This window comes from Pagrus major, chromosome 13, assembly GCF_040436345.1.
Source record: "Pagrus major chromosome 13, Pma_NU_1.0".
NCBI classification, from domain to species: Eukaryota; Metazoa; Chordata; class Actinopteri; order Spariformes; family Sparidae; genus Pagrus; species Pagrus major.
In genome coordinates, this window is record NC_133227.1 from 8,756,466 (window position 1) to 8,777,519 (window position 21,054).

The 21,054-nt window shown below is 39.6% G+C and overlaps 1 protein-coding gene across 1 annotated transcript in view; it reads right to left on the minus strand.

Annotated features, from left to right (window-relative positions):
* Nucleotides 1–2,244: 2,244 nt before the first annotated feature.
* Nucleotides 2,245–21,054, minus strand: part of grik1a (glutamate receptor, ionotropic, kainate 1a) — a 35,280-nt gene continuing 16,470 nt past the window's right edge. The window contains exons 10-17 of the mRNA XM_073478838.1: nucleotides 16,493–16,606; nucleotides 15,942–16,145; nucleotides 14,474–14,697; nucleotides 13,665–13,783; nucleotides 10,935–11,152; nucleotides 9,565–9,790; nucleotides 6,133–6,383; nucleotides 2,245–2,412 (exon numbers count right to left, since the gene is read on the minus strand). Coding sequence (XP_073334939.1) covers nucleotides 2,245–2,412; nucleotides 6,133–6,383; nucleotides 9,565–9,790; nucleotides 10,935–11,152; nucleotides 13,665–13,783; nucleotides 14,474–14,697; nucleotides 15,942–16,145; nucleotides 16,493–16,606 — 1,524 coding nt within the window. The remainder of the gene's footprint in view (nucleotides 2,413–6,132; nucleotides 6,384–9,564; nucleotides 9,791–10,934; nucleotides 11,153–13,664; nucleotides 13,784–14,473; nucleotides 14,698–15,941; nucleotides 16,146–16,492; nucleotides 16,607–21,054) is intronic.

The window sequence follows — 21,054 nt, forward strand, 5'->3', positions numbered from 1 at the left end:
TTCTTTTACCCGGAGGACAGAAACAATCCTGAGGATATGGAGCCCAGCTGCCAGAATAAAATGTTGGCATTTTACGCTTTTGCAAACCATGGATGCATTCAAATTTGTCTTGTCATACATGTCATATCAACATTTCTATCACATTCACATTACATGTATATGAGATGATGGTCATGGCTGGAGGTGCAGGGGAAGGAGGTGGCTTCCAAGCAACCACTGTTCAAGTCAGTGTTTCAACATTTGTAAAGGCTAAACCACTGGGTATTTTATAAAGGGGCTCTGTGGAAGGTCTGTGTTGAGCTGAAAGCCGGTCGTTAGTTTATGTTAGCAGACTATTTTTATTTTAAACTAACGTTAGCTATTGTTGCTCTCTGTTAGCGTAGCAGAGACTGAAAAGAGGCATTCGAGAACGTGCATTAAGTCAGATCCTTTGGACTGTCGCAGCAAATCTGACACGAATCCTTCACAAGGAAATCCACAGTCCAGCAGCATTAAACAATTAAAGAAAAATCGTCCACAGGCTTGTAAAGGCAACTGAGAGAGACGGGGAAGGTCTTGTTTTTCATGTCGTGCTACTATCCACAAAAAGAAAATAAAATTAATAAATGTAAATTGCTACAAATTGTTACATAGAGCTGCTCTGAGGACATTTTCCAACCATGCTAGAGGCAACAAAACCTGATATTTTCTGACAAGACGTCAGGACAATTTCCTGTCCTGTTTGTGGTAACAGAACCAGTTAACCCAAAACACTACCTTTTCCCCATCCTAACCGAGTGGTTTTTGTGCCTAAATCATAAGCAGTGTTGTCACAACATCAAATTAAAAACTGAACACAAAGAGCCAACAGTTGCAACACAACCGTAGTTTACAGAAATGTACCTGGCCAACATTTACTCTGGTGATTGGGTTGGAATATGAGGAAGCTGCAAAATGAAAATATTAATCCCTGCTCTGTGTATTCATGCTGAAGAGAGGTAATTGCAGCTGCTGGGAACATATTCATCCCTCGCTCTGATTACCTGCAGGTGAAAGCCAGAGTGCTGTAAACACTGCTGTTAGACGATAGACCTTCCTGGTCTGGCGGCTGTAAAAAGCACACTTGTTTATCTGAGTGGTCAGTATGGGCAAACTGAATTGGTAAATTAGTCAAACAAAATCAAATTCAAATATTCTTTCTTCACGTTTTTCTTGAACTTTTTTTTATGAGGAAACTTTGGTTGGAGTGACTTCCAAAATAAATGTTTTATGTTAAAATTATCATTCTGTCAATGGATCATGATATCATAAATCACAGTGGGACTTAAATATGCTGGTAGGTAAGTTATACAACTTGTAAGGTACTTTAAGAGAAGTTTTTACCATTTTGCACACATACACTGAGATCCACTGTCTCTACAGGGAGACAAGATCTTCCCTCAGGCTTTCAAATTCGACAAGTGCAAACAGAAAAAAAATGACGTCTTGAAAAAAAAATAAAAACACTGTTATTCCCAGGGGCACATGGAAATTGAGTTTTGTGTTTGACCCCCTGAGAATATCATGTATAATAAAAAAAAAATGCTTCTCATTTTGTCCTCCACCCTGTATCGTATCCTTTCTCTGTTGCGTAGGCAGCTATGTTATGATCACAAACATCTGTGTGTATCTGTGTGAGTGTGTATGTGGAGTGATAACTGTGATGCGGGTGCTTGAGGGGTATAAAGCAGCAGGTGCGTTCCTGACTTTCCTTAGAGGTCCTTATCTCTTTTCACTGGCCAGCGTTGGCTCAGCGATACGCTCTGAAGCTCCTTTGCTGCCTGCCAGTATGCTCACAAAGAAACATGCGCACACACTGCTGCCAACCATACACAAACACAGCAAATCTGACAATGGTTTAAAAAATGCAAAAATCTTTTACTCTGAAAATCAGTGAAGTTGTCATACATTTACACAATGGGAGTATCTATAAAGTGTGCAGATTCATGAGGGAACAGTGGTGGTTTATACTATGAGAGAGCTTTCATTCACGTCGTCGTCACCTGTTTTAACATCATTATGTTGATACAAGGCCAGGACTTTGTAAACTACACCTACACTATAACGCTTAATGTGTTATTCATACACATACAGTATAAAGACAGGGGTGGTGAGGAAACAACTTCATATCATTTGGTGGCCAACAAACAAACAACTGAGGATTGGAGAGCGATCAATCGAGCGGTCTCTGATCTCAGTCCCATCAGTTTCTTTTAGATCCAAGGCTCACGTGCTGGAGTCCCGCCTCGCTCCCTCCCTCTTTGGAGTGCGTTTGGGTTGACAGAAGATGCAAGCTGACCTTGCTCCGCTGTGGGGTCGCGACCTCCTCCGGATGCCTTTGTAACACTGCAGGGAGATGCCCAACTCCTCCATCACGGCGCTAAAAGACACGCACTGCCAGAGAGAGAAGAATTAAAGGCCAGGAGTGAGGACACCAGTGAAGCTGATTGCCAATAAAGTCATTAAGAACTTTGGCCATGAGTTTAAAGACTGTGTGAATGTGGTAACATAAAAAAAAACTGCTGCTTCATAATTGGATCAACAAGGGAATTACTTGATACAGTATTAACTGAAAGCTATACTAATTCAATTTTCAAGGCAATGACATTTGATCCAGCTTGCCTGTAGCTGAGTGTGAGCACACAACCAATGACCACAAGTTAGCTCTAATATCTAACCAGAAATGACAAAACACACATGCATTATAAACGTATCTAGAAGTGCCTGTTGTCTCATCGAAAATCCAGTTACACAGATGAGAGATGAAGGACAATGTCTGCTGAGCAACATCCTAATGCAGGGAGCTATGAATTCATAATATGGTAATTATTTGAAATGATCAAAGAGAGGGCCGTCTGAGATGAGAAGCCTCCGGGTTATTTGATTCTGCAGAATAATACATCGCATTGAACTCATTAATCTTCGATCATGTTTATTTGCCTTTTATTTTGCTCTCCTCCAGCGGGGAGGGGCTCGCCACATTTGTTTGAGCAAATTATCATTCATAGCACAAACTCATCTGATGGTCTTTGCATCCAACAACCACAGAAGGTCTTCTTTTCTTTCATCTGCAGGCTTTGTTTAAAGCCTCTCAAACAAAAGTGGCTTCCTACAAGGTTTCTCACGAATACTAGGAAGACTTAGTATCGGTGGAGAACACCAACCTTGTACCAACCTCAGACCTTAAATACTGAGGAGCAAAAACAGCAGGGTTTCCATTTGGGTTGTGGAAGATTCAAAAGTTCTGGCTAAATGGGGAAATACATCTAATATTTGCAACAAGCAACTACATTTTCCTTCAGAATCGCTTACTCTGTCTTAAGTACAATTCAAATTGTACTGCAAATTGCACTATTTTCCCCGGACATTTTGCGTGGAGAAATTTAAAGGGTAACTCCATCAATTATATACATTGCAGTGTGTTTTACAGGTCTTGGGGAGTATGACTGCATATGTGAAAAAGTACTATAAAGCCTTTTTTTCTCCAAAAGAAGCTGCATGTAATCTGATGAATTGCCTCCAGTGATGTCACTCAGTGATTAAGTTGCATTGTGGGTAATGTAGGCACCAGATTTGAAAAGCAGTCCACTGGTCTAGCACAGCACTGCTATAACATTGTTGGACACAAATGATCAGAGCAGAGCCAGAGATATCCACTTATATCACCCACAGTGCAACTTGGCCACTGAGTGACATCACTGGAGGCAATTTATGAGCTTACATGCAGCTTCTTTTGGAACCACAAAAGGCTTTTCACTACTTTTTTCACATTTGCAGTTGGACTTTCCAAGATCTATAAACACACATTAATGTGTAAAATTGATGGCGTTGCCCTTTAAATATGTCAGACCTCGACAGACTTCCCTGTTAAAAAAACAAAACAGAAAAACAATAATTACCGGCTAGCGGAAACCCTGAATTCATGTATGTTTGGATCTTGTTAGAATAACTGGTACATACTTGAGATTCACCTTTGGAGAGGGAGGGAGGGAGATCAAAAACATCCAATCCAGACATATTGTTGACTCTGGCCTTGTTTAATACGCCATCTTATTTATCAATTTAGTGGTTTACTTAATTATCTTATGTGCACTGATTTTTTAATGACAGTATTATCAATTATTCCTCTTTGCAGTGGTTCAAGTTTGCTATAACTAACTGAATATTTTCTTGAGTTTTTCACCACACTTTGGACAGAGACTGATCTTGCGATTAGATAACAAGGTCATTCCAGGGTGCGAGTGAAGACCTTGAAAGTCTGTAGCCCTCTGTGATCCCATTCATCATTTCTTCAGTTAAAATATCCTGCAGTCACCGGAAATTATTTATGAAATTACAACTTCCCTTTTGGCTGAGGATCTGTGTCGGGGGACATCCTAACCTGACACGTTGCTCCATCACTGTTATCCACATATCAGCCGACTAAACCGGTCTACCAACGAGCTTAATGAGGAGGAAAATATTCAAATAACTTTTCCTATCTTTTGATTTCCCAAATGGCATTCAAAGTCTGCTTCTAAAGTACACACAAATGCCCACTGAGACTTCTCTGAATGAAGCTGAACTTGTGGGCCTGTATCTGAAGGCTACCAGCAAAAATAAACAGTGTTTATACTGAAATGTCACATTTTGCACATGATTCTGAATTTTATTAATGTTTTACTCAAAAGGACACAAACAGGTGACTTGCACATTTTATATAATAACCTGCACTTAAAAAAGCTTTCCAGATGTCTTGAGTGTTTTCCCTAATTGTAGTCTGTATTTTCAGGCTTTCATCAGGAAAGTGCTCCTTACATGCTGAATAATAAGTACATGCAAATAAGGTGGGACAGTCACTTATGAATCAGACCTGCCTGCATGGAGATGAGGTATATTCCTGCTATAAAACAAGCTTGTTAGATCGAAACATACACAGTCATAACATAACCCAAGGTCCTAAGACAAAATGAATAGATTTAAGAACAAAACTTCAGTTGAAAAGAGTGGAAAAACAGGACATTTTTGCAAGGAAGTAGTGTGAGCACGAGGGGCAGGTATTGCGGGTCAAATGGTTTGGGTAATTGGGATTGGCCGACACAGGTGCAGGTACACTCGGGCAGAAAGAAGGACACCTGGTTACAAACCTATCATCTAGGGTGTGTATGTCTTGTAAATGTGCTGCCAGGGCTACTCTGTGTCATCCCCCAGTAGCCTGCCGCTCTCCAGATCAGTAGATAAGGAGGTGCCGGAGGAGGAGGTGGAGCCGCGTCGCTGGAACTGACGGGACTGCACCCCGTAAAAGAAACAAAAGGCCTGACGCAAGCATGCATGGAGAAAAAAGGATGAAGGGAGGAAAACATAGAAGAGATCAAAACAGATATATGAATGAAAAGTGTAAAAATGTGACAAAGAAAAGAAAAACACAGCATGCAAGACGCAAAACAAGTCAGAGCAAAGAAACTGAGCATGCGGATGCTCTTTCACTACAGTGTGGAAAGGAAAGTAGCAGACGCAACACATGCTTCCCATAAAAAATACTTATAATTATTCATTTTTCCTCTTTATTTGTGCTGCTTGACGACCAAACAGAGAAGATATCACTAAAAAGAGGAACCGAAACATGTAAATTCAGGCATAATCCAGTGCTGATGACATACTTCTGGGTATATGAGAGAGAATTAGGTTACACAACGGAGTCATTTGGAGCTGCAAACTCAGCACTTCTTTACTACATTCAACCAACTGTTTACTGTGTAGGACTGGCAGGAACTGATAAGTCATAAATCCATCCAGAAAGTGCAAATATGCTTCTTTGTAAATGAATTTGGATGAAGCAAACAACATCTAACAAACACTAAAAAATATTAATGAGTAACTTAAAAGAGAAAATAAAACATTGCTCGTCCTCTATCTCTGAAAATGTGTGAAAATAAATGAGCATAAATATTCTAATTTCTGACAATTTCTTACAATACAAACTAATTAAACCACCTCCTTTCTTCGATGAAACAAAAACAAACAAACTAAAGATCTCATTTCAGTTGCCAGCTCCCTCGGAGCAGAATGACCTTTAATCCAGTCATTTGTCATCATCACTCAGCAGAATAACAGCAATAACTTCCCCTCACTCACCTCCTCTATGTCGGCGTTCCTGCGGGCTTTGTAGATGAACTCTCCAATAGCCACGAACACAGAGAGGACCAAACCGGCCGCCAAGACAATGAAGATACCGCCGATGTTTTCCACGCCCAGAGCGTTGGCTTCCTTGTTGTCCTCTTCTGGACAGCCGTTGCCTCGCCACCATTTCTCCTTCATCATGTGCAGCTTCCCTTCCTCCTGCAGCTGTAGGATGGCAATGGTCACTTTATCCCTGTACGGAGAACCTGGGGTGGGAGAGGGCAAAAAGACACATCACATACTGACAAAAGAATTTATGTGTTGTTACTTGGGCTAACATTTCCATTGCAGCAACTTTCCCAAGGGCTTAGGAACCTCAGGAGGACCTCCTAAGCTATTTCTTCTGCAGGGAACAGGGTCTAAATTAAGTTCAGAGGACAAGTCCCTGGTTGGGGGGTTAAACTTTCCAAAAGTACAAGAATTTTAGGGCTGATTTCTGACAAAACATGATGCTGAGGCATCCCTTTGCAAGATCAGAATTAACTGTATGTGGCAAGAAACATTACTCTTCATGTATCTTGAGGATATAAAACTTACATTTGTAATGTTTACACTTGAAAATGCTCATATTTCTATCATAACTACTGCCTGGTACTTTCTGCATTTGGCTTCTACATTAGCATTACATACACATCTACTGTACATCATGTCTGTCTGTCCTGTCAGAGGGATCCCTGCTGCTCTTCCTCAGAGAAGTTTCTCCTCATCTGAACTGAGGGTTTAAGGAAGGAAGAGTGGGTGTCGTTTCAGCCAAATGTATGTTTTGCATTAATTAAAATCAACTGGCTTTCTGCATTAAAATATCTAGACCTTTATATTACACTTTGCTAAGTTGTGTACTTACATTATTCCAAATGTCTCCAAAAATATTCAAAACAAATAAAAATCCTAACTTTAAACAGGCTAAAGGTGCATTTCATTTGGTCAACCTGTCGCTATAACTTCTGGGGAAACATCAGATAATACGTCACAGAGCGAGGAAGGAAGTCGGCAAACGTGACTGAAGCTACGGTGAATAAAACTTCAAAACATTACCTCGTCTGTGAAAATTTCTGCCTGAGTCACAAAGATAGATTTTTTATCACTGACAGAGGATTTTAAACAACGAAGAAAACAACTCCCATGATCCCACGCTAAGTCAAGATGTGATCAAATTGCATCTTTTGTTTTCGTTGTTTTGATTGTGGGACGCCCTGCAGTGAAAATTACATATTGTGTGTAAAATGTGATATACAAGCTGGGAATTACTTTTATCTTAACTGATGTCACAACTTTGGGGGTTGGTTAGCAAAAGTAAAGCCTCATGAATAAACTTGCAGATACAGAAACATCTGATGGAGCAGACTGTTCAGAAAGAAGAAGAGGAAACTACAACACAAATGAGGTGCAGAGTCGGAGGGCTACCATCGCCAGCTGTAAGCAGACCAGAGATCAGAAGGATAGGATAGGTTCAAGAAGTTGCAGCAATTAAACCACTTTCAACAGGTTTGACAAGAAGACGACTCCTCAAGGGCATTCTTCTCCCAATCCACCAATGACCTCCAATAGACTCATTTGTCAGCTCAGCTCTGCTCAGCCCAGGCACAGCTGCTTCTGCCCTGAGGGTATCAGCTTGAGGGCGTTATCAGCTGTGTTTAGCTGTTGAGCACATCTTTAACCTAAACCTGAACCTGTACAGAGTCTCTGTGTTGTTGACAACATCCTGCCAAACACACCAAACAACAAAAAGTACTGCAGTAATAAAGGATTTTTTCCAAGGGTTTTAACGCCATATCACCTGACCTGCTCTGGACTATGCTCATCGACACACACAGGCAGATGCTCTCATTAGTGTCACAGATTCAAAATGATCAGTCACAGTATGTAACAGGTACATCACAGGTGTCTCTTCTCTTGCACTCCCTTTCACATTTCTGCCTTTAACTAGCTTGTACCAGCACAGGAAAGAAGCTGAATTCAGACAAATGATGTGGACTGAACCACCTGCAGCTCAACATCAAACTGGACCGGAATAGCAACACCAGTGCCCCGCTACAAGAAGGGTCAGTGCCAACTTAACTTTCTGAGGAGGATCTGCTCATTTGCCAACTGTAGTTCTGTGCTTCACATATTCCTCCATTCTGTGGGGGCCATCATTATATTACACACAGCAGTGTTCAGGGGCAGAAGGGCGAAAGCAGCCGACAACCTCAGAATCAACAAGCTCATCGGGATGGTTGGCTTGCTGGCATGAGTGGAACTGAGCGGAGGTCTGTCAAACTACAGAGGTTCATTGGCAATGCCTCTCACCCCCGGTGTGCCATCCTCATGTCATGTAGGGGTGAAAGGCATTGCCAATGATCTTCTGCTTAAATATTCCAGGAAGTGCTTTGTTTCTGTGGCCACCAGAGTGAACAACTTCTCCCCCTGCTGCTGGGAGGAGAGGCTTGCAGCCTTTGAATTTTGACTTTTGTTGTACGTTACATTTTCCTTGAATATAATTTCATTCATATTTACATGACTTATCCCTTTCATTATTTTTGATTAAAGGACCCCTAGCAGCAGAAATTACATAATGTTTTTAATAGAATTAATATAGAATATGCTGTATAAATATCATAGATACTGACAGCCAATGGAGATCTCATAGTAATTACAGAAATTAACATTTAAATTGATGCCCTGTACTTGGCAGCTTTTAGGCATGGATGTTAGCAACTTAAGCAGATGTGGAGAGGTGTTCTTGGCATTTTGGTTGTGCTCAACAAAACTAAACTAAAATAAAATAATTGGGCTCAGTGAGTCAGACAAGGAGAATATTTTAAGACAAATTACAACGAGAGAAAAGACTAACAACAGGAGGAGGAGGAAAAGAGAAAACACATGAGATACCCAGCAGTACAGACTGCAAACACGCCCCAGCGGTTTGACTTGCTTCCAATTTAAGTTCTCAATCCAAAAAACTGGCCTGAAACCTTACATGAACATTTGCAGTCAACAGCTGGCAGGCTGTTCTGATGGAAGTGCATTTGCCTGTTGAGGATAGATACAGGACAGCAGCGCTGTTCTTGAACTCCTGAAGAATGAAAATGCTAATTCCAACTAAATAAAAAATTGTATCTCGGTGCAAAGCCTCCAATTGTCAGAAGTGCATTTCAGTGCAGTTTACTATTCTTAAAAGGAGCTTGAGGAATGTGATTTGTGTAGTTTATACTTGGCTTGTTTGCATTAACTCAGAGGCTTTACTGTTAGTTTGCATTGAATGCACAAAGGTTTACCTGATCATTGAACAAGTTTTTTTTTTCATTACTTGTTGCAGGTTTGGAAAGACATTGAAAAAGTGTTGACTGTGGTGAAAAATAAAAACCTACAGTATTCTCTGCTTCATCTCTGTCTTGTTCTTCTTACCAATAGGTGTTCCCACTCCGTAACCCTTGGAGTCAATGAGACCTCCGATCTGCGTGAGGTTACAGTTTCTCTGGCTGATGTACTCAATGCTGGTGGACTCCATCAGCATGGCGTAGTCCGTCGTCAGGACCCGGGTGATGCCTTCCCTGTTGTTCTTAACCAAAGCGGTGTTCTTCCTGCTGCTCATAAACGCCCACATCTTCTCATAGGTGGAGATCTTTGATTTCTGCCAGAAGAGCCAAGAAAAAGTTGGTAAGAACTTTTATTCATTAGTACTCCACACATGTACTTTAATACTTTAAATACTCATAATAATCATAAACACATCTAAGTTAAACAGCAGGGTGTGTGGGACTATCTATCTTTCTTTGGTGTACATATGTGTGTGTTTCTTCTTGCTCAGTCAGAGAAAATGGGACAGCTGTGGTCTTAATCTCCTCCAGCTGATTCAATTTGTTCGAGCCATCAACACAGCCTGCTTCTTCCTATCCAGGCAGCCGTAATCACTGGCTGCAATCTGGGAGGATAAAGCCCTGCATGGATCACCCCTGCTGAGCCACCAGGATGCAAAGAGAGTGGGTGGCGGTGGGGGAAGGAAGTGACAGCCCTGCCTGAGGACATCGCTACTGCGATACGTTATATAATATGAGGTAAAAAGTTAGCATATGTTAAATTCAACCCGGACGACCCAAAGCACACGTAGTCTCAATATCCATCTTCTCCACTTCCCATCATATACTTACCTCTTTCATTAGAGGAAATGTAGGCTTTTTTTCTGACTCAGTCTTAAGTGGATTTTTTCTTTTTCACTGGATGTTTGGCAAAGATACAGGATGATTGGGGGAGCAGCTGAGGGAACCCTCATGACCCTGATTTAATGGAAGTGAAGGTACTCTACTACCGACTCATACTCACATCTATGACAAGAGAAAGTTTTGTAATATCATTCAGATTCCTAGACAGGAGCGAACAACAAATCTATCAGAGATGAGCACACGTTATTGAGACTACTGCATCCAGTGGGTGATATTGATATTGGTTTATTTGGTACTGAGAAACCTGAGCTGTTTACGTTATAGCTAGAAGTCCCATATACATTGCATCGGTAGCATTTTAATGAGATGTAACAATGCCCTCATGTACTGTCCCTGTCAAATACACTGATAAATACATAATATATTTAAATACAAACACATAGCATAGCCTGATCCCATAATTTATACTTGTACATAATTTGACAGGATGTACAACTTTTCATGAACCTTTGAGAAAAAGCAAACAGGCACTTCTCTACACTAATTTCAACGATTATATTCTTATGACCTTGATAAAGTCAGAAGCTCATTTAGAGCCTTCTAAACCAGTTGTACCTTGAAAAAGGTCATGGTGGATCCATCCCTCACTGCCCCGTATTCAATCCTGGTCTGCTTTGCCAGGTCGTCTGCTGAGTCGATGGGCGCATCCATTCGTTCCACAGTGAGGAAGGCAGCCAAGTTGGCCGTGTAGGAGGAGATGATGATTAAGGTAAAGAACCACCAGATACCCCCAACTATACGAGTTGACAGAGCCTTAGGCATCAGCTCCGAGCCTGGAAGCATAGTGAAGGGGGAAAAAAGGTTAAAAAATAACATACAACTACATTGGTGTGTTACAACCAGTGTGCTATGAGTCACTGCTCACACCAGAGCTCCAATTGCTCCAATAAACTGTGTACCTCTTAATACAGCATGCTTATTTTCTACCCTCTGTAATACTTTGTTGTAGATCAGAGTGAACAGAACAAAATAGTACAAAGTAGAATAACCAAATGTGACAGACAAGAGAAAAGCTGAACATAAAGAAAATGAAAATGTTATGAATAAATAAATAAATAAAGAGAAAAAACAGAATGAGCTCAGTTCCTTATGTTTCCTTCTCCATGCAGAGAAAATAAGATGCATGAAATGTGCAAAGTTTATTTTCTCAAAACATCTTCAAACCTTTTACACTTGGATTGAAAGAATGCTTTGATTTGCTTTCACAGTCAAAGTCATGGAGGATTGGTTCACCTGCCACGTATCTAAGGTAGAGTTTATTCTCTGGAATCCCACAGAAAACTTAAGGTCACTGTTAACTAGTGTTGTTACGATACTGGAATGTCAAACTTCAGAATAATACCTTGAAAAATATTGATATTCGATGCCATGTTCGGTACCCTGGGGCAAAACTGACACAACATTGTGGGCATACAATTTTGGATTTTTATCTAAAAAAAACCCCAAATATAACAAGGTTTGTGTCCTGTGTGTTAAACCCAACAGCATCTTAGCTTATTTACTTCTGACCATAGTAAGAAGAGCGAGAGGAGAAGGGGTTATCTGGGTTCTCCAACGGTGTGTGTGTGTGTGTGTGTGTGTGTGTGTCAGCTTGCTGTTTGAAAGAAGAGAGAGTGAGAAAGTGCAGCTGATACGGGTGTAGTGATACTATGGAAAATGAATAATTGAATCTGCTGCTATTAACCACCGAACAGCTAGTTTATAGGGTTGAACTATATGCAAAAAGTCAAATCGGGATTATATTGATAGATATTGTGATTGTTATATGAGTCATAAAAATACCCAAAGGATGAGTTTTGCTTGGGTCTGTACCAAAACAAGCAAGTTTCCTTACATCTGGAGAATGCCATTGGTAGGCACGGCCTCTCTGTAGCACCACAATGCTTCCATTATAATGGTGTGTTGTGACATATTGCACCTTCTTTCAAAAAGCTGCCATTCCTGCGATTTGGATATTGCCCTAGGTACACTCACGTCACACATATGCAGAATATGACACTGAGACACCTAGCTTATATTACATTCACTGTAAAACCTGCCTGAGCTTGTTTGTTATAAGATGATGGACCGGATAATGGGAATCCTGCTACAGTTCAGCAGAGCACATGATGCTCAGTGTTTTGAAATAATTGTTCAAGACATTACAAATCAAACAAATGTACATGTAAAGGCATCCCAGATAATTAATGAACGCTTCACTGGTTTGTCTCTTCATCTATCCACATAGCTGCATTTCTGAAGAACTGAAACATTCGACAAATGTAGCTTGCAGTCAGAGAAATCACAACTTTTCATCAGCATTAGGTTTGTTGGCCCTCCAATCAGGCTTGTCGGACTTATCCTGACCAAATCTCCAGTCTTAAGGGAGGTCAACTACCACATAATTCTTATAACACGGTATGGTTGCAATTTATGAGAAAGGGCATTCGCAGGAAAAAGGAGGAGAAATTTGATGTATTGAATTAAACAACTTAGAGCAGAGTTTACGATGTCAGTGCAGTCTTTACTGCGGTACAGGAAGTTCACGAGACTGCTCTTCAGGAGAGAGCCAGGTGGCCTTTAAAGCCTTTGTTATTAATAACCCTTTAAACCTGCAATAACTGAGTTGTGTTTCTGACCACCTGACAAAATTCAATTCCTCTCAGCTCTGATCCGGTCTTTACTATAATGCCATTCGTCTGCTATGTGGTGCTGGGCACGCACTTGGTTTTATTAGAGCTTTTGAGCTAAAAACAGTTGTCTGCAACCAAAAACAACACTGATGACAGCGATCAAAGCTGTGGTCTGGAAAACAATGAGCTTTAAAAAACTGTAAACTTTCCCAGTTTTGTCACAAGGAGCAACGGAGTCCTCCTGAGAAAAAAAAATATAATGACTTGGTTACGGTCAAGTGACAAAGCCCTCTATTAGTTTTAATAATTAAGTGCAAAGGAGGAAGTCAGGTGAGCAGCAAAGTCCAGACTTTAAACCTCATACTTTAACACAGGAGACCACTGTTAATTTCTCATTTAAAACTGTCACTTTACATTTATTTCTTCAAGCATAGCCATCATGGTTCCATCACCTTAAAAAACTTGTTTCCATAAACTTGAGAAAGTATTTATTTAATCCCAAACCATGAACCCTAAACTTGGATGTGTTGATTTTGTGTCTAAACCTAACCTAACCAAAACCTTTGTAGCATTTTGGAAATTTGGAGCAACCTCTTTCACATACAAAGACTTATTTGATCCATTGTTTATATAAAAATATCAATTATAATCACTTTAACTGTGAGCTAAATACCTTGCCGCATAAGAGCTCCAACTCCAAACCAGAAACTGTTGAGTAAAGTGAAATTGTTCTGTATGAGAGTCGAGGACGGGTTGCATGGATGTGGGTTGTACCACTCGTACGGAGTAAACCTGCAAGACAATAAAAGAAGAGAGAGAAAAAGAGATGAAAGGAAATCATAATATAAGAAGGAAAGATGCTATATCTAAAGAAGCACTGTACTGTAGCTCATCTTGAGGCATAAGGGCATACTGGCCATGCACTTCACTTCTGCACTTCACACTTCATTTGCATTATGATTTTCACAATAAATATACATCTCAGTTATGGGTTGCTAGGTGCATACTGCTGGCAGCGGTTTCACACAGTACCTAAGAGGGAGGTGAAGAGCGAGCCCGCAATCACCCCAGACTACTTCACAAACACAATGGAAGCCAATCTGGCAGCTGACAGGAAGCTCTGATTATTTTAGAATAGCTGTGCAAAATAAGAAATTTGCTGAAGTAGGGTAAAGCAAATTATTCCAGACAATCAATGATTCCTTTCGTGTGGATTTGATACATCAGGCATGACTCTCTGTATTGTTTTTCTCAGTGCTGGCACCATATCACAGCTTTTCCTGTCGTTGGTGAAGAACTCTGGGCTGCATGTGTACATTTATAAAGTTGAGTTGAGTTTGTTCTTTCAGACTATTAACAAAAGAGCTTGTAGCAAAGCTGATCGTGAACTTAATATCCAACAGCATACCCTCAATGATCCTTTTATATTTCCATCCCGCCATACATCATCTCATTATAAAAAGCATCAATCCATACGCTCACCTGGCAATCACGAAGAGCACACAGCTAACTCCTGTGCAGGCCAGCAGCACGTACATCCAGATGTCCGGAGACAGGGGATTAAGGAAGGAGAACACACCCGGATTGGTGCCGTTAGGTTTGCGGTACAGGATGCTGATTCCTAAGGTCATGAAGGGCTTGGAGAAGTCGATGGATTTCTCTCGTACATAGGTGATGGTCAAAGGAGCCACGGCGAGGTCTGCAACCTTAAAAAGCCAGAAGACGAAGTGAGATACTGAAGGTAAAACAGGCACTGCTATAGGATACATATGGCTTCCGATAGCATTTGTCCTGTTTCCATCAATCCAGCTAACAAAAGTCTGTTTATCAATATTACAACAACATAAAAACCTTGTTAAACTTTTATGTTTTTCACTACTAGAGAACAAACTGTTATATTGAATTAATGAGTCATACAGAACAATATAGATTAGGTTAGACTGGTGATAGAATAAGAGCGCAACAGCCAACAGCCTACTTTATACCAATCAGGGGGCATATAGTCCATATAAGCTAAGACCATTGATTATAACCTTCCTCCTATTGATATTATCAAAGAAACATGATTTCAGTGGTCTGTAAGCACATTACCATTTTAAAATAATTGTATGCTAATTTGTCAATAGAATATGAATGAAGATTTTTTTTATGCACATTTACGACCCTGTACTGTAGGTGATTAATGAGGAGGTGGGTTCTTATTTAACAGCAGTTGCTGAATCCTCATTCAGTATTCATTTTACATGAAAACACATACTGTATTATGAGCTTATAAAAACTAGAGCTAGAGATTAAACGAGTAGTTCCCAACATTTCTTAAAAATAAGTACGATTTAGTTGGTGCCACTAGTCATTTTTCAGATGTCTATGAGTTGTTTCACCAGAGAAGTTTCACCAAAGAGAGAGATTTCTCTATCCAATACCTCATTAAAAAAATTTTATCGGAGACATCAGTCTGAAAAATTAACACATATTTGTGATAGTAATAATAATAATAATAATAATAATACATTTTATTTATATAGCACTTTTCATGATACTCAAAGACACTTGAAAAAGGAAACCAACACATTAAAAACATATGAAGTGAGTAGTGATACTTTTGATACTTCAATAGGGCTTCATGGGCACGGAAAATAGAACAAAAACAAACAAACAAATAAAGACAACAACAAAAGAACAAAATAAATGTACAATAATGTACTGAATCATGAATCTAGATAACAAAAAAACATCTTAAAGTAAAATACTGTAGAAAAAAATGAGTAGAGTTTTTTTACATTGTGGTACTTTTACCTAATTCAAAGATCTGAATACCTTTTCTGCCAATCAAAACAGGTTATGTCCAAATGTTGCTCATCAACCCAACATGCCTCCCGGCTACTGTAACTAATATACCTGTGAATAGGAGCCCATGTACTGTAGTGTGACTACTACAGTATCAACTCACGTGGTCAATCAGCTCTCGGACCATCCCGTTCCACTCCCCCTTGTCATTCTGGGCTCCGTATTTCCCGTCAGCCACCAGTCTGACTTCATATGTAAAACCCAAGATGTTGGAGAGCTCTTTCAAAAGATCCAGGCAGTAACCCTCAAAACGGTCATTACCAGCCAGCTCCTTGTCGGACTTCCTATGCATTACATATGGATTTTCCTGTATACCAAAAGAGAACGTTTTTAATTCATATTCCACAGATGAATGGGCGACTACGTCTAAACAGCAAATCTAGTTGTCTTTGAATTATTATGTCAGAATATTAATTAACTTTGATAACGAGGAATATACCTTTACTCTGTGTATATCAATTCAACACAATTGTGAAACTGCATTTTCAAACTATCCAGTTCAGGTTTTCCTTTCCTAAACACCATCCCCTCCCATCTTTTCCCTCTCCCGTACCATTTTATTTTCCTTTGTCCTCCTATTTGCGCTCTACACATCCCATATGCACTCCCCTCCTCCCCCTCCCACGCTGTCCTCTGTTTAACCTTCCTCCTCACCAGTATCGTGGTGACAATAAGAGTCCTGTTAGCCAGAGAGTCTGTCACATTGTTATTCTTGTCTCGGTTTGTCTCCGTCAGGTTCATCCCCCTGTACGAGTTCCACACAGCAATCTGAAAAGACAAACAGTGCTTGAGATCGATTGAACCACATTTCCTTTTGATCAGAGTCACATCTGATTTGTGATATTGGTTATTGGAAGACATAATTGCAGTGTACAGACGTTGACTTCTGTTGAAGCTTTGAATAAGGCTGTATTGGTTTCATTAATGATAACTGACATGCATCGCTGTTCAAGGAAGGAAGCTAATTGATTATTCTTATTATCTCTGACACCAAATATACAGGCTGTGATTTAGTCTCCAAGTCTCAACTGGAAACTAGAAACTGCTCTGATACGCTGCATATTAATCACATTTTCTGATTCGTCGAACAGAAAAATGAAAAAGTATAGGGTTAAAACACCTGACAATCTTGGCTCACTTTCAAACTTCTGCTCCATTCACTATTCTGCACGACACTATTTCCCTTTGCTCAGCTTTGCTCTGATGATTCTGGGCAAAGCGCCGAAAACTTCATTTTATGTAGAATGAATATAAAAATGAAGAAGTAGTTTGTTCCATTGGAGCTGCTGATTGCGTGTGCCAGGTAGAAGTTCACAGCTATTCTGGAGCAAACCAGCACCATTCATGTTGTGTGAGATTTATCCAACTGTCAGGCGGGAGACACACTGTGCAGCCCAAACAACAAAACAGTTTTTGATGACAAATGTGAAGGCTACACTTTCTTTATGGTGAATCACAGCTGTGGGTTTGCTCGGACATCTGTTAACATTTATGTATCGTTGCTTGAATCTGAAATACTGGAAGTCTCACAGACAGCAGAAAGAAGTCCAAGTTTGAATGCTGTGTACTGAAACATAAAAATAAGAAATTACAATAACTGTTGTTAATAACTGTTTGTGCAGAGGGTGTCGACAGGTATCAGACATTTATTTTTTAATGCTTTTTAAGACCTTTTCAAGATAATTTTGAACCAAATTTAAGACTGATTTTTGCACAAAACATTGGGGTTTTTTTCTTTTTCAGCATTGCAGGTAAGCAGTATATTTGTGGTCCCATGCAGGTTTATCGACATTTTGCCAACAGGTAGGTGTAAGTATAAAGTAAGAGAAGACAGGTAACTGTGTCAGAGACAGTTTCATTGAGATAGTAAATAAATTCATGATTTTTCAAGTTCATGAAGTCATTAAAGAGTGACTAAAATATATTAAATAAGGTTTTAAAAAGGCAAAAAGGTTGACAAAAAATGTGTTGAAATGGTACTTAAAATCTTTGGGTTAAAAGTGTATTGCCTTTTATGTAAGGTTTTTATTTGATGCACAATGTAAAATGACTCCTGTTTTGTTGAGAGCATTGTGGGAAACGCTGTGACGCCTTGTGGTGATGTCATAGGTCAGTAGCATTATGGGTCAGAACCAACATGGCTGCAAAAGAAGAACATATGGCTCCAAAATAACGCTACACATAGTCAAAGAGGTGCTCACGGTAATTGTCGTTAATATATTTCATATTTATGTATGAATTATACAGTATGATGTTTTCAATGTACCCTTACATGGACACTGGTGATACATGTTCAGCCATTTTATTTATTAGTGAGTAAGAGATGTATGTTCTTAAAACTTTTATGTCTTTTATTAAAACAGAGAGACATCTGTATGATGCATAGCCATTATTGCATTGGACCAGTGAAGCTACATTAGGTTTAAAGATTTGCAAAATTGCATATGTGGACTTTCAAACTGAAGAGCTTGACTCATACTGACAAAAATAAATCAAAAGAAGGATGAAAAAATTAGAATTTCAGATTTAAGACTATGAAATTACTTTTGAGGCTTTATATTAAATATTGACTTGAATTTAAGACACGTTTAGACTTTTTAAGGACCTGCAGATACCCTGGGTGCATAATGATAGTCGAATATATTTGAGTTGAAGTTCATTTTTAAGCAAAAATATCAGAGTAACCAGTTGTTAGGATTTGTTGATTTGTTGCTTTCATGATATATCTTAAGGTATTTTGACTGTTGGTCAAACGAAACAAGACATTTGATGACATTACATCAGGCTTTGGGAAATTATTATTTCATCATTTTAGTTTTTTGACATTTTATAGACCCAATAATCAATTAAAAGAGACAAAAATTAATTGAATAGGATGGGGACAAATTGGAAATCACACCAGCTGGGACAGTATGAATGAGGGGGGAGGGGTTAGACAGGGTAACGGGGATAGTCGACCACATGGTGTTTGCCCTCCATACTGTGGCCATAACTGTGAATGAGAGTGTTTGGTTCACCGGACCAGGCGCTATAATCCAGACAGTTACCAGCTTAGAACAGGCGTCTGGCAGCTTTAAAATCCCCTCACTTGTTAAGAGCTGACTAAAGGTCAAGGGGCTCATGACAGTGATGCTATAAAGTTAAGTGCATTAAATGATCAGTGTCATTGTAAATAAGAAATAAAGAGAGTGATGGAGAGAAGCTTTCCTCCTTTTTTTCTGTTCAGAAAAAGAAATGGATTTGGGTATTTTTAGTCAGAAACAAAGGCCTGTTCATTCACTCACTGCATAAGAGGATGAGTAGTACTGAACGCATCAGTACTTCTTATTAAACTGAGCTCTACAGGCAGTACTGTCATATTTTTTTCACAATTTCTTCTTCAGAAAAAGGGCTATGCAGGATTACCTATTGGAAAAGATAACATGCTTTTCACTCCTCATTACGTTCTATCTTATTCTGTTCACCCAGTCAGACAGACAGAAAATGTGCTCACTTATAACCTTGCTAAAAGCACTCTATATCTCCACCGCGGCACTCTGCACTCTCTGCAGGACTCCATAAATCTGTCTTATCTCTGGACACTGCAGATGAGCAACAAAGTGAATGCAGTTGGCTTTTAATTAATTGCATTGTCCTCAATCTCAAAGATAAATGGACCGAGTAAGAACAATATTTTTGTTAAGTGTAGAGGGAATTAAGGTTTGTGCGGTTCCACATAATCTAGCTCAAGTTGAATGTTGTAAAACAGTGTTATTTTGGGAAATTGTCATCCTCTATGAAATATCAACTGCACCATTAGTCAGTTTGAAGTATAAGTGCTAAAGTAATTTGACCAAGCCAATGAAATCAATGCTAAAATATAGCCTGGGACGGCTGCACAGCATCATCATCTCTTAAAACCCTAAGTCATGGATTTACTGGGTATAGCCTTGCAAATTTATCGTGCGCACCAGAGAAGCTTCCAACAACAAAGTGTGCTATAAAAACTGACAGGGATTCTCTCTCATGCGCTGGGAGTAAAATGTTATCTATGAATCCTAAAGCTCATCTCCATCCAGAACCAAATCAGACTGGAGAAGCGTTACGACAGAGCAGGGAGACACAGTAAGCAAGGCCAGGAGAGCTGAGAGGGGTAAAAAAAGAAAAAAAGACATCTAGAAATTCAACAACTTTAAGAGAAAATACTTTATTCCCCAGGAGACTTTCACTTTGTTTAGCCCCATCATCCTCTTCAGAGTGTATTTAACACTCCAGTGCCCGAGAACTAACGCGACTGCAACGGACTGATAATTCATTTTTCATGACCGTAAAGTGGAGCGTTTTATGTGAACTTCTTACCATGTTGTGGTTATTTCCTCTGGGGGAGGGGGAGGCTTCTGAAGGCTGAAAGTACTGAATGGAATTAAAATTACAGTATAAATCACTGCTTCTGCACCTTGACAGCTGCTGCCTGCCTACACACCTGTCTGTCTGACATCTGAGACGGACAGAGAGGAAGAACTTTGCCAACGTCTGACAGTAAAGTATGTGTTTAAGGGGATGAATTAATTTAACATTCGCTCTATCACTCATCAAATTGGTTTCAAGGTGACAAGCAGAGGTACTGAGTAAAGAATATTCCGTTTGCACTTACGTATTCACAGTGTAGTTTGTGAGACTAAATTAAGAGCCATAAATTAAGAAGAACACAGGTGGTATAATTCAGCTCCTAAAATTTAACTTAGAGGCAGAGTATGTCACTTGATGACATCGTGAAGAAGCGTGGGATCATTGGATTTGTTGTCCTTAATTGGTGAACAACCATGAAATGTGAAAATGTCATGTCACGATTATCCTGTCCAACATTATTGCAATTCACGATATTACCCTGATGATCATCAAATTATTCTTGAAAACATAAAATAAAAACTAAAATTGCACAAAAGCATACTGGAATCATTTTACCTTACATTTTGTTAGGTAACAAATATTTTTATTGCATCACTTATAGTTCAGTGCAGCCAGGACTGCACAGGTTTGTACATTGGGGAGACAAAACAACCTCTCCATAAACAAATGGCACAACACAGGAGGTCCAACTCCTCAGGTCAAGACTCTGCTGTCCACTTACATCTGAAGGAGAAAAATCATCCCTTTGAGGACAACAATGTAAACATCTTGGCCGGAGAAGAAAGATAGTTTGAAAGAGGAGTAAAGGAATTCATCTATGTCAAACT